Source organism: Cryptotermes secundus, unplaced genomic scaffold (assembly GCF_002891405.2).
Source record: "Cryptotermes secundus unplaced genomic scaffold, Csec_1.0 scaffold251, whole genome shotgun sequence".
In the NCBI taxonomy this organism is placed as follows: Eukaryota; Metazoa; Arthropoda; class Insecta; order Blattodea; family Kalotermitidae; genus Cryptotermes; species Cryptotermes secundus.
Genome location: NW_019744108.1, coordinates 252,349 through 275,045, shown reverse-complemented (window position 1 = coordinate 275,045; position 22,697 = coordinate 252,349). Strand labels below are relative to the sequence as shown.

The window sequence follows — 22,697 nt, the reverse complement described above, 5'->3', positions numbered from 1 at the left end:
GTTTGGGGGGAAAAATAGAGGTATACATTATTCTAATTTAAGATGCACTAAAATTTTTCAGTGCAAAAAAATGTGGAAACTGTGCACCTTGTATCAGAAGAAATATGGTGATGTAAACTATGAGCTACAGTATAAAAAAGAATGAAATTAATAATGTGAATAAAATCTCACTAACTTTCATGAACTAGAGAGTAAAATTCTCACTTCATTTTCAGAAAGTTCCAAGACTGAGCTTTGGATGGGAGATTGCTTGTTCTGACTGAGACTTTTTTGTAGTTTTTCTCAATCATTCCAGGCAAATGCCAGTATAATACCTCAAGTTAGTCCATGGCCATTCTCTGCTATGTACGAGTACATTCTTCCTAGTTCACTATTTACTAATTATTCTATCATTTAGTGCTATTAGTCTGAGCTACTCAGATAATCATTAAATAAACAATAAATAAACAAGAATTAAAATATTGTGACATATTGCTCTGTGGAGGACATTCCCTCCCCTGCCAGTGGTGATGTAACAGCATCGGAGCGCTGTCACTACCACTAGTAACAGGCCAGTCAACACTCCGCTCCCCTCCCCTACAGTGAGGTGGCAGAGGAGCGGGTGTCAGGCAACCATTGCCGTGGTGACGTGGCGGGGGATGCCGCTGTTACTGCACAGCAGGAAGCAACTCTAGACAGTGTTGCCCAGCAACACCTGTAAATGGGCGACATGGCAACAGGGAAGCGAGGTGCTTTCCGTTGTCTGGCTGAGGGTCTATAAGAGAACTGCATTGCCTTAGGAGTCAGATGAATTGGAACAGTCGCCGAGTTCAGTTGTAGCAAGCGAATCGTTAACACGGAAAGAAGAATACCAGAACATGTGATTAGAAGGTATTGGGAGTGTGTAATACAGTGACACTGGTATAGCTCCCATATTGTACTGTGAATACGTGAAGACTAGTGAAGATAGAGTGAACAGATTATGGTGTAGGGTTATAAATTGTGTAAACAAGCAACTGTGTTATCAGTAATTGTAGTTACAACTTGTAGATTGTTAAATAAAGCAATTAACAATCTGAACGGCGTCTTCAGTAGCAAAACATGTTACAATATGAAGGTTTAACTCCATGTGTCACCACAAAGAGAAACGTTCAATAAGAATACTAGAAAAGATACACAGAAACCAGTGGCAGTTCCTCTGGCTTTTACGGCTCTGAAATGTGGAAGATGAGAATAATTATAAGTGAAATAAAGTTTCGGATGTTATAGGAAGACCTTTTCAGAGATGGTGAGATCAGTTATGAAAATGTGGAGCCAGTAGAGATCAAGAAACCTAATTTTTAGACCAAAACGAGACAGGTAGGACTGAATATATTGAATATATACACAGCAGTAAAACAGCTTACAGTGGGTTTGTAGATTTGAAGCACATTAACATAAATTATAACCCTTTGCCACATTACTTAACTTAATTTTATCATTACACTATCCATAGCTAACAGTAGGATCCAAGTTTAATTAAGAAAACAATGCCAAATACTCACCCAAAGATCAGTCAATTTAAATGCCCCATACAGTATACAGACTATGTTCCACTATATTAAGTGCAGTGGGGTGCATTCAATTTCATTATGTTGTACCATGTTAGCATGGTAAAGTATTAAGTTATGACCGATATACATGTATGACTGAATGAGGTGTATGCCATAAGCTTGCCTTAAATATTCCTACAACTCTGCTCTCATCTTCCAAGTCATCTCCAGTTTTCTTGCCTCGGTATAGTTCAAAAGTTTGGAGCCACTCCTTGAATCCGTTGTATTCTTGCTGCATCTCCAACTCATTAGGATAGATCTGTAGCAGGATTCACAATATTTTTAACATTTGTAATATTCCTCATTTATTTTCAGACTTCACAAAAATCTCTCAGCCTAAAATGAATGTACCAATATATTACTAGGCTATGAATAATAATTCAGTAAAGTCTGTGGCACACTGAATCATTTCATCATAAATATACTGGAAATTCTTAATTATTTTAGGTATTTTAATGTACATGGCATTTTGGGAGCTGCAACCAAACATCACAGTTGAGCAGTTGTTTCTCCTGATTTGTATATGGGAGATCCAGAACCAAATATCATTCAGAAAGCAGTATCTTCTGGAACTACTGGGACTTCTTACAAATGTTTTGGAAGAAAGAGAAATGTTTGTTTCCAAAACACCACACCTTGACCATGGGTTCCTCAGCAGTACAATTTGAGATAGTCTATACATACAAGATGTAGGCTGAAGAACAAGTATTTGATGTGAATGACATGGTGAGTACTTCGTCATCGAAGTACACATTCTTCAAACTGTGCGACAACAATAGATATTGAAGTTTTGGTTGTAACCCCTGTATGAAGGAATGGGGCACACTGTGTAGCCTATCTCTGGCACCAAAATTCTCAGTCCTTAAAGTTTAAGTGTGATGAGCTGTTTGGTCTATAACATTACAATCATTACACCTCATTATGGAAACACTGTGCGTAAGCTCGTGCCTAAACTTCCTTTTGTAAACTGGAATATCATCATAATTCAAACACTGAAACAAAATAACCTTCATGAGTGCAGTTCTCTGTTCTGTCTTCCTGCGCAAGCTCTTTGGACTGAGACGAGCAACCAACTTAGCAGTTGTAGATACACCCTTCAGAGTGTGCTTCTTTTTCTCAACGCTCTTTTCACTCCCAGTCCATGAGAGCTCACGCTTTGTTTCCTGCAGTGCTGCTGTACCAGCGGCCACTGAGTTATCTTCCAGGTAGATAGGCAACATGCCATTTTGCTGGTTCTGCATCTGTGCCATTTCCTTGCGTGCCTCTTTGCTTTCCTGGAAGTAAAGATCAACGTTAATCTATAATTGCTTGCTGCTATTCTGTTTAGAATCTTATGTTTCTATATGTCTTATTAAGACAGCTATGGATTACAATGTATAACAATTTAATAATGTTGTCTACATATGAATTCAAAACTTCATCTCTCACTCTGAGTAAGGAGCATAGATTTAGAATGTCTGAGAATAAAATGTTGGGGACAATGTGTAAACCCATGAAAGGACATGGAGAAAGTTGCACAATAAGGAGCAAGCATAATGAAGTTGAGAAGTACAGATATGAATGTGTGTCATAACTTGTCATTCTGTTTTCCATGTTGTGAATAATCACATAAGAATGTATGCAGTGAAAGTATTTATTTATTTATTTATTTATTTATTTACTTCATATCCATGGATCATTATGCATCATATAGGACAAGTCAAAGACAAGACAAAGCTGTCTCTTTCCTTAAGTACCATTCACTGACATATTGGGAATTCATGAGAGGATGGTAAAATTCTACATATTCTTTGCACTAGATGAAGTTAAATGCTCAGCTTTATGCTACCACTGCTTTTCCATCCTGAGGAAGGGCACTTGGTATACATTTCACAGGTTGCTGGGGGAACTCCACAGCTACTCTGCATGAGATGGTAAAGACAGTATCTGCCTGTGCCAAATGTTAAACTGTAGTTGTTCAGCCAATGGCCAGTCATTTGCTGACTGAGATATTTTATCTCATAATATCGAGGATTGCAAGAGTATTGGCAAAATTATTGTTGTGTTTTACACCTATGAATGATAAAATGATAATGGCTAACAAAGGGAACGTTGAAGAGTGTTATAATCTGAGATCTACCACCGTGGATTGTGATAGAAATTCACAAATGTTTTTGGAGAATATTAGCGAATATCAACTGAAATACATGGCATTATATCTGGCAAGACAGTATTCTTCATAGTCACTGCTGTGAGAACCTCAAATCTATAAATGGGACCTTGACTCTAAACCATGATGATAACCAGTTATTCCTTACTTTCACATTTCTTTGGCCCAGGTGAGAAAATGTAATATCTGAGAAAAATTCTGCATTGGATCAGTCAAACCTCATGTCTAAGATTTTTATACAGAAATCCAGCACCTTACACAAAGATCAATTAATGCACTTAATAATAGAGTTTAAAGATGTTTATTTACCTCAATCATTGCCTCTATGGATGCAAAATACTTTGTCCACCAATCCCGACTTGATTCATCATTGTCTACCTCCTCTGGTAAGCTCTGTTTCCGCTTCTTGTTAGCTTCGGTCTTTAGTTCCTTCTTAGTAGCAGGTTGTCCTGTCCCCTAAATGCATAAAAGCACATTATGAATATAATACATGGACACATTGCTATTGCAGTTATACAGATTTGCTTGTGAAGATCAGAATGTTTATAGGTCTCCAGATAATCCAGGGTTGCAATCTACCTCCACCATTAAAATAGTTGTAATGGCATAAAAATTGACTGTTAGACTGTCAAAAGTGAATATTTCTGTGATGAAGAGACAAAACTTGCTGTCAAATGCAAATCTGGTTTGAGAGTCTTTGCTTCTAAATTAAATTAAATTAAATTATATATAAAATTATATTCAATTATTTTTAAATCTGTTCTGTAACATGTAGAATTCTTATTACTCTACCGAAATTCCTTCTCCAAAGCTTTTTCGATGGCCACATTTTTCTTCTGATGCATCAGCAAATACCATTTAATTCTTTTCATTGCTATACATGAAATATATCATTTTAAAAGTGGTCCTCCTTTCATGTACATGTTTAGAGTTTGCATTATCAATAAAAGTAAATGTGTTCTGATATCTCCTGACACATTATGGTAACTCCATGTAGCATCATGCAAACTGAATTCGCATTACCATGAAACATGGAACAGAGGACAATATCCACATTTCCACATGTACTCTCGACAGGATTTATGGAAGGTGAATAAATAAATTAAATGAATGAAACTTCCTGGAAATCTAAGCATAAAGAGGGTTAAGAAACTAACTGTGGTCATCATAATTCCATCTGCCAAATAAACAGAGACAGAGAGTGACTGAGTGCAGGCACGTGTGGATGTATGTGTGTGGGTGAACATGATCGCATTTCATATTATATATATATAATACACCAAGAATATTTTAAATACCACAAACCCATATAAAGATTATTATTGGTGATCAAGATTCAATTTATGCTTATTTGCCAGGTGGATGGTGACAAACCTTAAAACCAATGCAGTGAACCAGAAGAAAAGGGCACAGAGTGGAAACATCCACAGGCTGTCTTGAGGAAAAGAAAATTCTTAGCCTAAACATGTCCTGACAAGGCATGGTGGTCATCTTTGATCTCCAAGGACCTAACATTTGTATCTTTGGACTGCTGATAATGGCAGTTATGGTACATAAATTCCCAACACACAATATAGTCCAGGATATTTGTTCTACCAACAGAAATAATTCTACAAAAAAATTGTCCAGTAACTAAATATAATGCATGCATCAAAGCTTATTTTGATTAAGTGGCAAAACCAACTTGATCGAAAGTATTAGCTTCCAGTGTACTAGATTTTCTACTGAGCCTCTCCTGTACCATGGTAATTTGCAAATAAAGATACATAGCAAAATTATATATGTTCTCTACACATAAATAAGCAGATAGATAGGAAAATATCTCATGGAAATGAATATTTAGCACTTCTCCATATTACTTATAGGATGGCAAGAAAGTGTTATTTTACTCTCATCTGCTTTATATACGTGTATACAGAGAATTCCTTGATTTAAAGTTTTCCCTCATTTAGCATTCAGGTTTAATGATCTCAAGTCAATAATCTCAGAGTCAGATTATCTCCATTTAAGATCTTCCTCATTTTATTGTTGAAATCTCCTGCACCCAAAATAAACCCTTAGTGGGCGTATATATGACTTTGATTTTTTCAATTTTATATTTAAATAATAATTAAAATCCTGAAAGACAGTGTGGAAATTGATACAGGTAATAAGTCTCACAATATGAATGCAGAGTACTTTGAATTCAAGCAATAACTCACGTAGTCCAAGGTGATTGGTGTATTCTTTGGCAACAAAGGACTTGCTTCTCTATTATCGCTGTCAACAACAACAAAATTTCCAGGCGTCATCTGATGTGCATTATTGGGATCAGAGTCTGAAAACGAAACAATAACTTGTTCATTCAGTCTCACTGCTAACATCATTATTATTAGCAACATATTTTAACATCACAGTTGAGGGGGTATCACTCTTCCTTCATATGTGAGAGGTCCCTGGTTCAAATAATAGCCTGAAGACTGGATATCCAGACCATAGTCTTTTGCATTGTTCCTTGAGCCCTTTGTGCAAATTAGGGATAATATATCCAGTAAATCCATAATGCTTTCTTTCACATCCTTTCTAATTCATTATTCACCAATCAGCCTGTTATTCAATACTATATAATTCATGGTATTGCAACGGCCATTAAAGTAAATATATAAATCATCATCTGTCTATGAACATTAAAGTGCTTTAACAAACACCCAAACTCTAACACATATAAGGCTTATAAATATTTGACTGACTCCTAGTAGACAGTAATCTTCAAACCAATTAATGAATTTTCTGATGAAATTTTTAGAGCTAGGTATTTCATCTGTAAGAATGACAAAAGCATGTACATCTACTTACTCTGTAGTTGCTGTAAAGGTTTCTTTCGTTCCTCAGCTTCCCTTTCTCGCTTTGTCATTGGCACGTACATATATTTATGTATAGAATTTATCATGTGTGTACCAACTAGTGTATATCTACCAAAACTGCGGCAGTCCACAGCTCGTATTGTAAGAGGTGGCCTATATAGCTCCTGCTCTGGCAATTCCTGCATCAGATTACACGTGAATAATATAAGTAAATTGGATTAAATAGATAGATAGGCAATTTCAAATATCTTTAGTTCTTAAATAAATATGGTTACCTGATAATCTAAGAAGAGTCATTTTACAAAATGGGGAAAAGAAATTCATATAGGGTAATTAAATAAAATCTGGCAAGCTCAAGCTTACCACCATTTCAAAAGTCCGGCGTTTAAAGGTTAATGTGTTGTTACATATCCCACAAAGCTGCTCTACAAGCAAGGTGAATAGTTGGTGGCTATTCATTGTAGAAGCCCGAGTTTCATCTCAGGTAATTCATGTAGGATTTATGGTGGAAAATTAAGTGCTGGGGTAGGTTCCTCTCAAAGAATTCAATTCTCCTATGCCTGTCACATTTTTCCAGTAGTCTGTGCTTTCATTTCCAGGTACTGATGCAATAATCCAAACTGAGCCCTAGGCTAAGGGCTCAGTATCACCTTACTTCTCTAATTATCATATTTCTAGTAATATAAATGTCTTACCAGTTCTAGAAACTTGACTGGTGTGCTGAAATTTGGGTTCTTCTTGGCGTTCTGTATTACAGATGAGTAGAGGATGTGTCCTGCACATTCAATGTCTACTCTTGGTTTGTCTACAGTCATCAGATGTACCCGTTTTAAGTCACGGAGACCCCAGAAGAGCACTTCTATTCTATTGGTGAGAAAAAGAATAATTTTCAGATTGTGAAATATTGTGATATTACCTTAATAAGAAAATTAATTCCTGTAATTTGCTTGGGAATGATGTTCAAGTGCAGACTATACCACAATTTTATTAAACTTCAATATGAAACAAATCAGTGTAGATCATTAACTATGCAACTGATGACTCTTTGTAGATGTGGGAATGCAAGAACCATGTTGTGCTCTCAACTCAGCTGATCTATCCAATTATTATCACTTTCACGATTCATATCAAGGGCAATGGATATGAGGACAATCTTAACACATAACTCCCAACTCCTGTGATCGTACAAGACTGGACTTCTGAGGAAGACTGTGCTGGGTAGTGAACAAAATGCAAGTCAATTTCACTATAGGCCTGCAAGGCCCAGTTATTGACACCAGTATGACTTGCATGCCATTACAATTGCCAGTTGGCATGATATTCAAGTCATTCACTCATCCTTAAAACGATTAAGAATAATTTCTTCTTCCATTGTTACTGTTTTATACAGTTGAAGGATGAAGAGTCTTCAGTCTCTTCTATCTTTCTATAATCTTTCCTTTTCAGTTTCTTGCCAGCTCTTTCTTTTCTTCCTGATGTCTTCTATTACCTGACTGAATGAATATCTTGTTCTAGATCACTCATAGGTCTCCCTCCCATAGTTCTGAATTCTAACTTCCTCATTAGTATCCTTGTTCTATATATTAATTTTATATAGCCAAATTATTTAGTCATTTGTATTCTAACTCTCCTAAGAAATTCTGAATTCTGACTTCCCAAAAAATTTCATTTCTATTCTGTCCCTTGTGTTTGTCACTCAACGTGTTACGAAAATATTTTCACATAATAGAATGACTCTTGATGAGGTTTGGATTGGAAATTGGATTTACTGATTAATTTAGTGCATGACTCAAGATTACACTTAATTATAGAGCCATCAGTAATTTCTATACTTTAAAAATCACTAAAGCATATGCTAAGTCTTTTCAGTCTGCTTTCACTAGTCATTTTCCGGTAACGAATATCAACAATGGAGATTCTTTAATTGCACTGATCAAGTCTTCACTTCATAGACTGACTTACAGCTGACTACTTACAACTGATTTGCCTCCTTTATAATATCCCGGCATGGATTGCATAGAAAACACCATTCATTTTTGTACTCCAGCATTTCCACGGGAACATGTTGTTTGCGAACGTATTACCCAATAACAGCTCAGGTGTATTTACTTATACACAGATTTTGCCTAGTAACAGATGTCGCATGTTGCTTCGTTGTTTGTTTCGAGGTCATTACCCAGTAATGGTCTACACGCTATGATATAATCTCCATTGCTTGGATTTTGCTCCTGTTTCTGTTTTTAAGAGCACATGTTCTGATGCTGAATGTTGGTGTCGGCTTAAATTATACTTTAAAGATTGCTTCCTGCACTGTTTTCAGATCTCTCATCTACTTCATACTGTTCCTCTCATAATTTGAGAGTACCAAGAGCAGACCTCAGAGACTGTGCCATGGGAAGGGATACCATGAAGCAGAAGTCTGCCTGGTTAAGTCATGCGTGGAATTTCAGAAGACCCCCACAGGAACCCTAAGGAGAATGGCTAATGTAGCTCCAATGAAGCTGTCACAGGTCCAGGAAGCTGGCAGTAGACAGTAATAATGCTTTAAAAACACCTCAGAAAGAAAGATGTTTCTGCTTGAGATGATATAGTTGGTTTGGAATTTTGTGTTTTATATGCTATATGGAAACAAAAATTCAGGGGCAAGACGAGTTATGAACTGTATGTTGAGGAAATCCACTCCCAAATTTCTGGCTAAATCTTCTTATGACAGTAAGGAAATATACACTTAGTTATACTATAACAAGGACATTCTAATATATACACATTGCTAGTTATTAAAATCTCACAGAATAAAGATTTTTCATTAGGCAATGGCAGTTTTACTACAAATTTTCATTTTGTAAATCAAGGCCCAAACAAGAAATTAAACAAATCTAAATTATTACCTTTNAGATATATACATTGTCCCCATCTAAATATTCAGACGACTGAAAGTAAATCATAAATATTGTGAACATGGGAAATCTGTTTTTATGTAATGCTTCAAGGATCTGCTTATAAAAATATTGAATATGTTCAAGTTTTAAAAACAAAAAAAGCTGTTCATCTTCTTTGTAATGATGTGTGAAAAATTAAAACATACCGACCTTAACAAAAGCAATGTCCAAATTTTGCCATTATTTGAACCTTTCAGGGGATGGGATCTCTGCATACTACCTATGTTCTTATTTTGTTAATTCCCTTCTCATTGTGATTTACTGGTTCCCATTAATTTTTATTTTTTTTTTAGCAATAACAATGAAAAACATACACCAGAATAGTGAAAAATAGTTTCCATCTTTACCTGTATTTAGCTAGTGTGGGGCGAATACCTCTTGGAACAGGAAGTATGGTTCCTACATCAGTCTCTAGGGTTGTCTCTAATGTTTGCTTTGGTTCAGGTAGCGATGGCAGGCCAGCTGAGTCAGATGGCGCTTGCAGCTGCAGTGTACATAAGAAAACTGTATATGTCAGCTGATGTGAATGTGTTAGCATTATGAATAAAAGGCACAACCCTATTATTTTATTGAGGCTGCTGAGTTTCGGATATACCAGGAACTTGTTCAAGTACACTGAAAAAGAAGCATCTCTCTGGGATGAGCTGGCCAATTTCAGCATAGCAGTGAATGAGAAATTTCAATTGTGGAAGGTTTAGTACACTGATAATAGCCACCATTAAAATGTAAACTGTTTGTGTCATATATACTAAGTAAAATAGGAGATAAATTTTGCACAGCCAAACGAAACAGATATTAGGTCCCTGGAAGTTTACTGTGACAAGAGAAAAATTCCTATATGATACTAAGTCAATACAGCAAAGATCCTTAAAAGAAGAATTGAAAGGAAAATAGATGATATAATTGGAGAGGATCAGTTTGGATTTAGAAGAGGAAAAGGAATTAGGGATGCAATTGGGATGATGAGAATTATAGCAGAACGAACTTTGGAGATAGATGTGTGCTTGCTTTATAGACTGACAGAAGGCATTTGACCGTGTAAACTGGACCAAATTAATGCAGATCCTAAAGGAAATAGGTATCGTGAAAGAAGATTGATTAGTAAATTGTACATGGATCAGAAAGTTAGAGTACGACTGGACAGAGGGGAGACAAAAAGTGTGAAGATTGGAAGAGGATTCGACAAGGATGCTGTTTATCACCAATTTTGTTCGACTTGTACAGCGAATGCCTTACCAAGGAAGCTCTGGATGGGCTTGGAGACTTCAAATTAGGAGGGCAAATTATTCAAACTGCAAAATATGCAGATGACCTCGTGTTGAGGAAGAAACTGTGCTACAGGGTATGATTGATAGACTAATCGAATTTGGAAGGTGCTATGGCATGGAAATGAACGTGGGAAAAACAAAAGTAATGAAAATTTCGAGACAACCAACCCCAGTCACAATAAAGATAGACCAAAAACAACTGGAGAATGTGAAATGTTTTATATATTTGGGTAGCTTCTTAAGAGATGATGGAAGGTGTACGTGTGAAATTAAATCTAGGATTGCCATGGCAAAAGCTGCATTTAGCAAGAAGAAGAATCTTTTTACCAGCAAACTTAACTTAAATTTGAGAAAAAAAAACAGTGAAATGCTACATTTGGAGCATTGCTTTGTATGGGGCTGAAACTTGGACACTTAGGGCAGTAGATCAGAAACGCCTGGAAAGCTTCGAAATGTGGTGTTGGAGAAGGATGGAGAAGATCAGTTGGACCGATTATGTGAGAAATGGAGAAGTGCTATTTAGAGTCAGTGAGCAGAGGAATATCCTACACGAAATAAGAAAACGGAAGGCTAATTGGATTGGTCATATCTTACGCAGTAACTGCCTTCTAAAAGAAGCGATTGAAGGAAAGACAGAGGGGTGGATAGAAGTGACCAGAAGATGAGGAAGAAGACGTAAGAAGATGCTGGATAACCTTGGGGACAGAAGAGGATATTTTCATTTGAAGGAGAAAGATCTAGATCACATCAAGTGGAGGAACTATTTTGGAAGAGACTGTTGACCTGTCGTCTTGACAGATTACAGATGAATGAATGATACTACATCAGTATATTTCATGGTAATTAATATAGTTCATGTTACCCAGTACATCTATTTGTTGGTACTATCTTCCCTTCCACCACAAATGTCTGCTTTCCTATGCTACACCAAGTGTGTCCCCATCTGGCCTTGGCCAGTGACTGCCATGAAGTACTAGGCATGTACATATTGCAGTATCTGTTTTCTTTCCTTCTCTTTTTCAACTACAGAAACAAATTTAAACTGTAATACAGTTACAAAGCAAAGGTAGATCAATGTATGTGAAATTAATTTATGGAATTTAGTGAAATAGTTGTGAGCTACATATTATGCGGATATATTAAACTTATTGTGACAGGTACAAAAAAAAAAAGAAGAAAACCAATATATATATATATATATAAAACACAAATTAATCTTCAAGATATTTCAGAATATTATGAAACACTGTGCTGTAAAGTCAAGTAAATATCCTTATGACCTTCAAATATTCCTGTTCCTTAGGAAGCACAGATGCTTTTCTGCATACAACAACCTGAAAATTAGTCTTGTAACCCACCTGTAACAGTTCAAATGTCGCAAGCAACTCTCCTGCATGGTCTGGTCCACGTGTCAGCTCATACCACTCGAGGGAGGGAGGAAAATATGGTTTGGCATAGGCCTCCTCTGCTAACTTCACATGTGGTTTTGCCACTGTCCGTCCAATGAACTCAGATTTACCCTGTGGGATTGTGTAAATCATAAAAGTTCAGGGTCTGGTTTGCTATGAGATATCACATGCAGTAAAATTTAAATTAACCAGAACCTGGACGAAGTGGAAACCTGTCTCTATTAGAAAATGCTCTGTTCCCAAGAATAAAGGGCAAAAATCAATAGAATGTTACTTCTAGCAAACAAAAATTATTTTATACAGAAAAAGGAGGCAAATGCAAGAATTTAATTTAAACAATCTTCCTAAATATTAATGATTTTCTAGTCACATAACACTGCAGTACTGAACTAGTATCCTCAAGTGGTGATGCGTCTAGCTTATGATAATATTTTTCCATTTATAAAGAAATAAGAACAAAATTGAGACTATGTTTACACACCACTTTATCCTGGTCAAAAATCTCAATGATTATGGAAGGTGGATCAGTCTTGATTTCCTCCCTGGTCCCATAGATAAGAATCTCATCAAAGATAAGCAATTCATCCCAGGTAGGACTCAACGTTTCGTCAATCACCTGAGTCACCTTGCAGTACTCGCCAATAATGACTCGGGCAAAAGGGTCTGATAATCCAGAAGCATCTGACCCAATTAGTGAACGTGCCTGGTACATGTGTGCACGTAGTTGAAATGACTGTAACAAATTGTATTTATCTGTGAAGTTAAGCAATCCACTGTCTGTTGTTATCTTCTATGAAGTACATACATTTAAAGCACAATGGGACAACTGCACTTGGGCATTCACCTCTCTGTTTTCCCATCTGCATACTTTACCTTGGAAACTACCGAAAAAAATTTCAATTATATTTACTATTAGGTATCTAGAGGTGAATTAAATGTTGATGTGTATTGGTCAGATATATTTCCCACTAAAACGGGAACAAGGTTCCCGTTCCAAGGAAAGAGCGAGGCAGTCCCCCCACTCCAGTGCCCCAGGGTGACGTAGGAGGTAAGTAATTTGACAGGTCAAAGGGTAGGCATCAGACGAAGAGAGACACCAAAAACTGATGCCGGAAGCAGCGTCATCAGCAGCGACTTGAAGCACAGAGCAAATGATGCTCGAGATGGTTCAAGTTCGTATAGCAACAGGCGTGACCAGAGTGGTTCGAACGGCTGCTGTACTGCGATGTGGAAAGCAAATGGAAAAACTACCACATTATCACTTTTCCTGGATAGTCTCTTTCCAAAAACAGAAGATCGCATTAAGTGGAGAGACTGTGGACCTGTCGTCTGACAGATTACTGATGATGATGATTTCCCACTATATAATAAGCTCAAAGTGAACATTCTCAATTTCCCATATATAATTGTATACATAAATCTTTATGTAACATAAGACATAGATCTCATCCAAATCTACAAATTCTATTTGAAAGAGTCTTTTATAAAGAGAATATTTAATGATATGCTTTTCAAGGAAAAGAACAATTACAAAGAATCAATATGGATCATAACTATATTTGGCTGACTATTCTTTGTATAATTCCAATATAAAATTACACCAAAATCTGCTCAGTACTTTCTGGAATGAAACTTGTAGATAGACAAATGCAATCTCCCAAAAATACTTTCATTTCACTCATTTGACACAAAAAACTTAACAATCATGCAAGTACATAAATTTATGCAGAGACTGAAATGGATAGTCTGGAAGAATGAACACAAATTAATTTCCCAGAATTATTTCTAGTTATTAATATTAAGCACATTTCTATTGTGTGTTTAGTGTTTAACGACCATATGTTACACTACATTGCATTACAACCCTGATAAGTTAAAATAATTAAACGTAATATTCCTGAAATTACAAAAGGGAAACAAACATACACTATATTAACAGACATTATAAATTAAGTGGAATTATGCCTAAAATACGAAACACATGGAAATTAATCCTAATGGTTTCTTTTACAGAAAATCGGAATTAATGACCCTTTGGCTGTTCCAATGTGGATATCCTAGATTAACGCATACCTCACTTTGACACTTTGTCCATAACAAAAAATATAGTATCCATGATATGTATACAGTGGCCGTCTTTTAGTGCACTCAGTTTCACATGTTACTTCACGACATGTTTCGGCAACATAGTGCCATCATCAGGTGCCCTAATTACGCTAATCTATTGCATTGCTTGCCATTATATGTCTTTATAAAATTATTTAAAAAGTATTTAAAAAGTGTGTATGCGTCAACTATAATAAATTTACACACATAAAACTTGTTAAGATTATCCATCTTATGTGTCTTAATTAAAACTTGCGTGTGGTTCTTCTGCTATGGGGGTCGTTTTTCTTATATTCTGCGTAAACCGTGTCTTGTGATGTGTGTTCCCTTTTTAGCTGCGAGTGTTGTGTGTTGTCGTGAATTAACAGGTGAAATTGAGTGCACTACAAAACGGTCACTGTATACATATCATGGATGAAAATCAGGGCAACAGGACGCTAAAATACAACACAAAATATAGTACTTCAACAATAAAGTGTCAGTTTCAAAGCCATACCTGCTTGCTAGTTTTATCCTTAATTTTCACTCCATAATGTACATGGGCAGCCTGAATTCATGCGACAAATTCCAATATAAGCAATAATCTGTTCTTAACATCAGATGCCATGACAAATCTCTGCAGATTGTACATTCTGAAGACACATTCAGCAGTCAAGGGGTTGAAATGATTACAATATTTCATAAGTTTACATACATGTTTTTCTGTATAGTGGATCACTGATGGTGGAAGGGCATGAGGTCGCTCAGCATTTCTAATTTCATGAGACACCTCATAGCCTTTCGGCAAGCCATTCACAAAATTCTTCTTGTGCTTGACAAGCCCCAGCCACATATAAATCTGCAGTTTGGCCTGGATTGTCCAACCACTGGGCCCCATACCTCGTTTTCCTGGCAGCTGTATAACAAACACATGCCATTTAGTATTCTGCAAATGTAGTAATTTAGAAAAAGATCAGATCCTTTCAAAATTAAGTTACAGATGTGGGTATATTTTCTGAAGACTAAGATATCGAATGTTTTCACTTGCTGGACAACCTGAGTGTCAAACTAAATTTGACAACAATAATTAACCATTCACAATCATGCCACAGATCTCTATCTTTGGGCATGATATACCTTTCACACTATTACAAAGCTGGATTTTAGTTTGGATTAAGAACTTTATGACCCTTTGTCACTGCAAGCACTGGAGATATAGTTCAGGATGAGAAGCATGGCTACGATTAACACTTAAAATATAATCAGTTCTAGTATACCATGCTTATCAATTTGGTTAACTCTAAAAGAATCTTGCATTTTGAATAATGTTCAGTGGTATTCTCATTAGGATTTTTTATTAGTCACTCTGACTCTTGTACATGCTTTGTGAAAGATTTACATAGAAACCACATTCAGAACAGTTAGTTCCAAATTCAGACTCAATAATTTATAGGCATGAAGCAGGAGTGACAACCACAATGATCAGCTGCACAATGACAAATAAAGATAAATGTGACATGTTTCTTGTAGATGAAGATAAAAGTTCACAGATTCGTATGTTATATGCAAATAATGTTCATTAATACCTTAAGGAACAATGTATGTATTCTTCCACAATCCCGACCACTCTCTTCATCGACAATTGAGTAGATGAGGTCCCGGGATGGGATGCGCTGGTATGCTGTCCTTTTTCCAGAACTTATTACCCATATAAACACATCAGGCATAGATGGTTGAGGCTTTGAAAACAAATAATTTTCAGTTCATCAGTAAAACTGCACAAAATGAAACCATGATGATTAGTTTACAAAACAAACCTTGTCAGACATAAAATAAATAAAGTAACAGGGGTAACAGATTTTAAATTAATGAATAACTTAGTTTAAAATATAACAGTAATCATAAATTAGACACAAAATTCAATTTTATGTAACTACATGACATGACATTTCTGAGGAATCTGCTGCCTCCATCTTCAGGGAAATGATGGAGGTAGCAAATTCATTTGAAACACTGGGAACTTATTATGACAATGTGTGGCATTCCATCTTAGAAGAAAATAAGTGTCCTTGGATAGGTTTCTGCTCAAACTTACACCCATATTCCTTATATGAATTTCCCATGGCAATGAAAATTAAGAGTGTGATTTTCTGGATTATGACACCATATAGTTTTATAGGTATTTACTAGCGTTATGGAGAAATCTGCTACTTCCATCCTCATGATATCCTGAAGATGGAGGTAGCAGGTACCTCTGAAACACTGATAACCATATATGAAGCTTCACAGTGCCATAACCCAGAAGACCACAAATATAAATTACTTATAATTTTGTTCTCGTGTTTTCATTATTGGCATTTCTGATGTTTTAACATTAAGAAAACTGGCAGTCTTATAGTCAGTGCAATGCCAAATTTGAAAATGAATGGCATGAAAGTTAATGTATATGATTATTATGCATTAATGTGTACTCCACATTCATAAGAAATCAAGCAGTTGATGATTTGACTAACTTCAAATTGAGAAACATATGCACACTGTGCCAAGAATTCATTTCATTTTCATAAATAACACTCTTGTTCCTCAGCTAGTACTACAGCGTCTGACGACTTACATATAAAAATATATGGTACAGTAATGAAAAAATAGTGAGTTCCATCAATCCAGCTGATACTCATTCTGTAAGTAATATTATATTTAAGCATCCTGTTGCACTCTATACGATAAATGATATGAACTCCGTCCCAAGTGCAAACAATATATTATATGTCCTTGATCTTGCTCACCTTTACACTACATGTTTCGGCCTCAAACGGCCATCATCAGGTGTATACACTCACGTTGCTGTTACACTGCACTTAGTTTAAAATTTAACATGTAGTAAAGAATAGCAGTGGCACGCACACAGGGAGACTACACAAAATAACACCTGTACAGTGCTGGAAAAAAGAACTTGCCACTGCAGCACTATAGACATAGGGCGTGTAACCCTGACAATTTTAAATTTTAGAATTTAGAGAAAAATTTTAAAGGATTTTAAAATTAGAACTAAAGATTTTATAAGTGCTAATGTGTGTAACAAAAATAATCTATAAACCAGACAGATACCAACGAAGTAGATGTTGATAATAACAACGAAAGGAACAATGTGATTTTAAATGTTAAATTTTAAACTAAGTGCAGTGTAACAGCTAGGTGAGTGTATACACCTGATGATGGCCGTTTGAGGCCAAAACATGTAGTGTAAAGGATAACAAGATCAAGGACATATAATATATCGTTTGCACTTGGGACGGAGTTCATATCATTTATCATTCTGTAAGATTTGAGGATCTCACAGAGATATTCCAGAAGGCAGAACTCTTGATTATTTTATTATTATTATCAGTAATAAAATAATATTGATATTCAGTTAAAAAATGTTGATGCATAAAGAACAAAACTTTTATTGACTACCAACATTGCGAGCAGCTTGAATGAAAACCTGTAAATTAATTTCATCACTTTCAGCTACCTATCCAACTGAATTATCAATGAATTAAAATGACAAATTTATTTCCGTCACTAACCACTGTGCCTTGAAAGTGTGTGCATAGGCAACCTGGAAGTAAACTGCACATGTTCTAGATTTAAACACCAGATAATGGTGAGTAATCTGTTGCACACCCTTGGTTGTACTACAACAAGAAAAGATCTCACAGTGCCCACTGGACAGGAGGTGGTGTGGGCCCCAGTGCCAGTGTGAATATGGTGGTCAAAGACAAAGCCTTATCCCTACTGAGAATTAAACCCTGGCTATTCAACCTATAGTCAGTTCTTTAGCAGCTGTGTTTTATAGCTTCTTGTCTACAAGGATGCATTAATATATTCGACATGGACATCTACTCACATCTTCAACGAGGAACTTCAGCTTTTGGAGGTATGTCTGTGCTGTCTTGTATCTGTCCCTGAATGAACGTTTGGTGACCAGAGCTTTCAAGTTTCTGGCCATGTTGCCTATTTGTTCCTGTTGTATGAGAATTATTATATTATTCTTTGTGCAAATTAGGTTAGAGCTTGAGCTGTATCACTAGACTGATATTAATGAGTGCAATGTGGACAAACAAAGTTATACTTAGTAGCAAATAAGTTTATCAGTGGTCAGATGTGACTAAAACCAAAAATAATGTAATCTGGACCAGATAACGTGCATCCATATTATGGTGAACATTTTGCTTAAAATATTTTTCCTTTGCAATATACTATCTCAAGTGTTTGAAAATTACAAACTAATGGCTTAAACAGTTGAAATAGGACAGAAGACATTTAATTTGATTAATTATGTCACATACAATAGTCAATGAGAATAATTGACTTTGGATTAAATATAATTTCTCTCATTTATATCATGGAAAGGTTTAAATTTATGCACCAGAGAACATCTTTGGTCTGGTCTTTGTCCCTCAATATTAAGTATGCATTTCATATAGATCTTCAACTCACAATTTCTCTTTGACAGAGCTTAAGACGTTCCTTGTCAAGCTTCGTTCTCCCCAGCCCAGCACCTGATCCATTTCCTTTTGTTATGGACACAAAGCGAGCACAACTTATGGATAGCTCTTCCAAAACTGACCGCAGCGTCTTCTCCGCATTTGGATCCTCCAGTTCACTGAGGGAGTGCGCCTCTGACAGGCCTTCTTCCTGGGGAAAATGCATGGTCTTACGACAAAACTTCTACCAACAGAACTTTGTTCAATTCAACATCATGTTCAAGGTCAGACCCATCTACTGTTCAAGCAGAAGTCTTAACGTTTTGTTATATATTTTACATTCATTATAACCTGACACAAACGCCAGTTAATTGCATTACATTTTGTATGCCTTGCATAAAGAAAATTCAGAAATCTCTGTAACAGTTCTGAAAGTTTTCATGTGTATCTGTTCCCTACCACCTGATGTGAAAAAGAGGAAGCATCATAACATCACAGCAGCATTATCCCTCTTGTACCTGAAACAAATGTACAATTTTCACAACTACTCTGCTTTGGTTTTGCAATACCACAACTGTACATAATCATGACATGGCTAAAAACAATTGAAACAACATTAAACTACAATTCAAACTGTGAAGAGATGATAAAGAAGTGCTGTAGGCATCAAGAGTATCACATTAGCCAGTTACATTGGCTTGGTATGCTGGAATATACATGATATTATGATTCATTATGACTAGTTTCACAGACTTATAATGTATTAGATGAAGCAACAGGTTAATCAATTATAATCCCTACCATCTCCTTTGATTATTTTGTCATCATAAGACACTTCCGCAAATCACACCACAAACTGCATAATCCCAGTGTGCACCAATGGATTGATTCTGCTTGCCTAGTAACTATTTGCCAAGATGCCTCATAGTTACAATACACTCACACATACACAATACATGTACACCACTAAAATGAGGAATCTAACTCACTTATGTCCATTTCAACTGAAACTGTTGTCCATGGATATTATCACTTCACTGTTCAGATGATTCTGTCACTATATTAAAATTCATATAGTTTATTATGTTTTCTGTGTCACATGAAAACTGAATTTTAGTAATTTATATGGTGTACGACTATATCTGAAGTTTAACAGTTCAACGCAATTTTGTTAGCTGCTGACACATATTTCACTACATTCAATTATAGATCATCCACTGATACTGTGCTAATATATTCATTTTGTAGGGTTGTAAAGGTCCACTCTCACTCCTTTTAGCCATCAGTTTCCTTACGGATGAGAAAATTCTGTTATTTTATGATGCCGCCAGTAACTACACAACCATGTCATATGATAGAATGACTGGTGAATAAAGAAGAATTTGAAAGAAAGTGCTTCATGACTTAATCCAGGTAGTATCCCAGTATTTGCTTGGAGAGACTGATGAAAACCATAAAAACCTCATTCAGGATAGCTGGTGTTCCATCCACAATTCAAACCAAGCACCTCAAAATTTCAATCTAGAGAGTTACCACTCAACCAGTCTCATCGGTAAAATTTCCCACTTTATAGACATTTGGCTGTCAACATTCCTCCATTGGTCTATAAATATCTATAACTGCTCTCAAAGTCTGCAGTAAGTGTGATCAGCCAGCACAACATTACACTACTGAGGTTTCATTTCTAATCTTGTCTGAACTTGAAGTAGGAAAGTTTATTTCAGTCTGTATGGATTAACAGCATCTCTTCATACAGGTGATAATCCAAGTGAGATTTAATTTGACTTTCTGATTTCCAAAAAAAAATTATACATTTTCACTTTTCCAATTGTTGGCTGTTAATTTGATTACTAACAAAATGATGGAAAGGAACAACACATATGAGATGATACAAAGGGGGACCCAAAAATAACCAGAAACGACCTGTTGCGCGCGCATGCTTTGTAGTTATGAGTTGTGCTGCTAGGTGGTGTTATATGGGGGTCTCCCGCGACTGTTAGTGAGCTGGCATCAGTCTGAGTTAAGTGGTTTGTCTGTGGTGCTCTGTTGTGTGCGTTCCTGTTACAACCCTTTGGCGATTAGTGAGATGGCCGACCAGAAGGAACAAAGAGTGTGCGTGAAATTTTGCTTTCTGTTAGGGAAAACTGCACTTCACTCTTCAAGTCGCGGCAAACATTCACGCGGTTTTCTCTTTGGTCATCTCCGAGCAAGCGAGGAACAAATTTTGCAGACACCCGTCTCATGTGCAAACCTTCGGTTAAAATTCGCTGGACCGTGCTCCATGAGATGTTCGTTTCCTCAGAAAGTTGGTCAATGGTCTTTCGACGATCTTCATAAATTTCACGCACACTCTTTGTTCCTTCTGGTCGGCCATCTCACTAATCGCCAAAGGGTTGAAACAGGAACGCACACAACAGAGCACCACAGACAAACCACTTAACTCAGACTGACGCCAGCTCACTAACAGTCGCGGGAGACCCCCAGCTAACACCACCTAGCAGCACAACTCGTAACTACAAAGCATGCGCGCGCAACAGGTCGTTTCCGGTTATTTTTGGGTCCCCCCTCGTATTAGGATAGCCTCTAGGTTAGGGGCTGGACTCAAGGCTAATATTTTTGCTCTGCCCCCCCCCTCCCACAAAAACTTTTCAAAATTCAAAGAAGTTAAAACTGGGTCATCTAGACAGATCTGGTAGAATCTTCTAAGGAAGGGTATGGTTCAAAAAGGCCTGTTTTGCCGGCGGTGGCGGCAGTGCCGGTGTTGGTGGTGGTGGTGGTGGTATCAGGAAGGTTCCAAAATTATATCAACTAGTGGACCAGTTCAGTGTTCCTTTTGACATTTGAAATGAGGAGCACAGGTGAAAGCAGAGGTACTGTGGAGGTAAAATGTATCATTTGACCGTTTGTAGATGATACAAAACATAAAATTTTGAATAGAGGAGCAACGTCTTCCTGTACAACCTATTCCTTTCACTCACTCCTCCTAACTGGAAAATTTTAGCCCATCATTTTGCTTTTGTAATAGCTGTATGGCCACTTGGATTGGTTTCAGTTATCTGTGCCTTGGACTTCAGAACAGCAACGCTGCTGGGGCAGCTAGTCATGGGCCAGCTTTAGACTGGAAGGTGAGTGGTGGTTTCCAAATTCTGTTTATCTTCATCATCATCAGTAATCTGTCAGACGACAGGTCCACAGTCTCTTCCAAAACAATTCATCCACTTAATGCGATCTAGAGCTTTCTCCTTCAAATGACAGTATCCTCTTCTGTCCCCAAGGTCATCCAGCATCTTCTTACGTCTTCTTCCTCGTCTTCTTGTCACTTCTATCCGCCCATCTATCTTTCCTTCGATAGCTTCTTTTAGAAGGCAGTTTCTGCGTAAAACATGACCAATCCAATTAGCCTTCCGTTTTCTTATTTCATGTAGGATATTCCTCTGCTCACTGACTCTAATTAACACTTCTTCATTTCTCACATAATCGGTCCAACTGATCTTCTCCATTCTTCTCCAACACCACATTTCGAAACTTTCCAGATGTTTCTGATCTACTGCCCTAAGCGTCCATGTTTCAGCCCCATACAGAGCTATGTTCCAGATGTAGCATTTCACTACTTTCTTCCTCAAATTTAAGTTCAATTTGCTGGTAAAAAGATTCTTCTTCTTGCTAAATGCAGCTTTTGCCATGGAAATCCTAGATTTAATTTCACACGTACACCTTCCATCATCTGTTAACAAGCTACCCAAATATTTAAAACATTTCACATTCTCCAGTTGTTTTTGGTCTATCTTTATTGTGACTGGGGTTGGTTGTCTCGAAATTTTCATTACTTTTGTTTTTCACACATTCATTTCCATGCCATAGCACCTTCCAAATTTGATTAGTCTATCAATCATACCCTGTAGCACAGTTTCTTCCTTAACACGAGGTCATCTGCATAGTTTGTATTTCACAGTTTGAATAATTT

At 36.7% G+C, this 22,697-nt stretch overlaps 1 protein-coding gene across 2 annotated transcripts in view; it reads right to left on the bottom strand.

Moving 5' to 3' along the window:
* Window positions 1-22,697, bottom strand: part of LOC111874417 (otoferlin) — a 222,554-nt gene that overhangs the window by 15,614 nt on the left and 184,243 nt on the right. For both annotated transcript variants that reach the window (XM_023869914.2, XM_033755444.1), the window contains exons 15-27: window positions 18,747-18,944; window positions 18,154-18,270; window positions 15,851-16,003; window positions 14,980-15,180; window positions 12,661-12,912; window positions 12,129-12,290; window positions 9,850-9,986; window positions 7,259-7,427; window positions 6,556-6,742; window positions 5,922-6,037; window positions 4,030-4,176; window positions 2,579-2,845; window positions 1,696-1,830 (exon numbers count right to left, since the gene is read on the bottom strand). In XM_023869914.2, the coding sequence (XP_023725682.1) occupies window positions 1,696-1,830; window positions 2,579-2,845; window positions 4,030-4,176; window positions 5,922-6,037; window positions 6,556-6,742; window positions 7,259-7,427; window positions 9,850-9,986; window positions 12,129-12,290; window positions 12,661-12,912; window positions 14,980-15,180; window positions 15,851-16,003; window positions 18,154-18,270; window positions 18,747-18,944 (2,241 nt within the window). The remainder of the gene's footprint in view (window positions 1-1,695; window positions 1,831-2,578; window positions 2,846-4,029; window positions 4,177-5,921; window positions 6,038-6,555; window positions 6,743-7,258; window positions 7,428-9,849; window positions 9,987-12,128; window positions 12,291-12,660; window positions 12,913-14,979; window positions 15,181-15,850; window positions 16,004-18,153; window positions 18,271-18,746; window positions 18,945-22,697) is intronic.